This window comes from Benincasa hispida, chromosome 10 (genome assembly GCF_009727055.1).
Source record: "Benincasa hispida cultivar B227 chromosome 10, ASM972705v1, whole genome shotgun sequence".
NCBI classification, from domain to species: domain Eukaryota; kingdom Viridiplantae; phylum Streptophyta; class Magnoliopsida; order Cucurbitales; family Cucurbitaceae; genus Benincasa; species Benincasa hispida.
In genome coordinates, this window is record NC_052358.1 from 22234663 (window position 1) to 22236168 (window position 1506).

The following is a 1506-nucleotide window of genomic DNA, read 5'->3' on the forward strand; positions in this document are numbered from 1 at the left end:
ATGAACACCAACTTGGAACTTGAGTTGTTCGATGTATGGGGTATTGACTTCATGGGACCATTCCCTCCACGAATGGCAAAAATTATATTTTGTTAGCCGTCGACTATGTATCCAAGTGGGTAGAAGCTGTGGCATGCGCCGCAAGTGATGCAGTGATAGTCTCTAAAGAAAAACATTTTCACTCGTTTTGGCACCTCACATGCTATAATAAGTGATGAAGGGTCCCACTTTGTCAATCATACTGTCAAGGAACTACTATGCAAATATAACATTCTCTACAAAATGGCCATCGCATACCATCCGCAGACGAATGGTCAGGTCGAGGTGTCCAATCGGGAGATCAAACTGATACTGGAGAAGGTGGTAAGGCCTTCGCGAAAGGATAGGCTAACAAAGCTCGACGATGCGTTGTGGGCATACCGAACTGCATTTAAGACACCCATTGGTATGTCCCCGTATGCATTGGTATTTGGTAAAGCATGTCATTTGCCACTGGAGCTGGAATACAAAGCACTATGGGTGGTGAAGAAGCTAAACTTTGACTTGAGGAAAGAAGGAGAAGCGAGAAAATTTCAAATGGTCGAGCTGGAGGAATGGAGGATTAATGCATACGAGAACACACAGATTTACAAGGAGCGCGCAAAGCGCTGGTACGACAAACACATATGTGGTAAAAATCTCCATGTGGTACAAAAGGTCTTGCTCTTCAATTCACAGCTATGACTCTTTCCTAGCAAGTTAAAGTTGCACTGGTCTGGACCCTTCATCATTAAAGAAATATTCCAGCATGGTGCGGTGGAGCTGATTATTGAGAACGGGAGCCGTACATTTAAGGTTAATGGGCAGCGAGTTAAGGCATATTGCGGGGGTGATTTTCAGCAAGAAAAGACCTCTGTAGACTTGGGAAACCCAGAATAAAGGAAAATGGAGTGGCCCCTGCACTGGCATGCAACATCATCTGGGGCGCAAGTCTTCTGGAACATCTTTTTTTTGGTTCATAAACTCTCAATTCTACGACGCTTCAATTATCATTTATCCATCTGCACTTTACATCCTTAAAAAATATGGGCAAGAAAAAGTTTGATAATTTTTTTTAATCATTTGACCCTCTCGATGTTTCTTTGTAAACGATCAAGGTACACGATTGCGGAGGCACTATACGGAGAAGCAACTTATCTTACTCCGTCACTGCAATCCAAAGAAGGTGGATCGCCGCAAAGCAGGATGCGTCAATAAACAATGTGGGCGACAGAGCTAATATGGGGGTTGTATTTTTCCTTCACTTTATTCCAAATTCTGCACTATTGCATCGTATGTTTACTTTTGAAAGTTTCATCACTGCATCCTCTTTGATTACCACAATCATTTAATATCGATAAATTTAGTAAGTCATCGCATGCTGTCTCTTTGCCAATTATGATTTCAATGATGAAACACATACTTCTATTTTTTCGAATATACTAGAGTCAGCTTAATTTTGGGAAAAGTCACCTCATGAAATATTTC

At 41.6% G+C, this 1506-nt stretch overlaps 1 protein-coding gene across 1 annotated transcript; it reads left to right on the forward strand.

Annotated features, from left to right (window-relative positions):
* Nucleotides 1-282: 282 nt before the first annotated feature.
* Nucleotides 283-918, forward strand: LOC120088977. The gene is made up of 2 exons (XM_039046415.1): nt 283-650; nt 735-918. The coding sequence occupies exons 1-2, from the start codon at nt 283-285 to the stop codon at nt 916-918; spliced, it is 552 nt and encodes a 183-aa protein (XP_038902343.1).
* The last annotated feature ends 588 nt before the right edge of the window (nt 919-1506 follow it).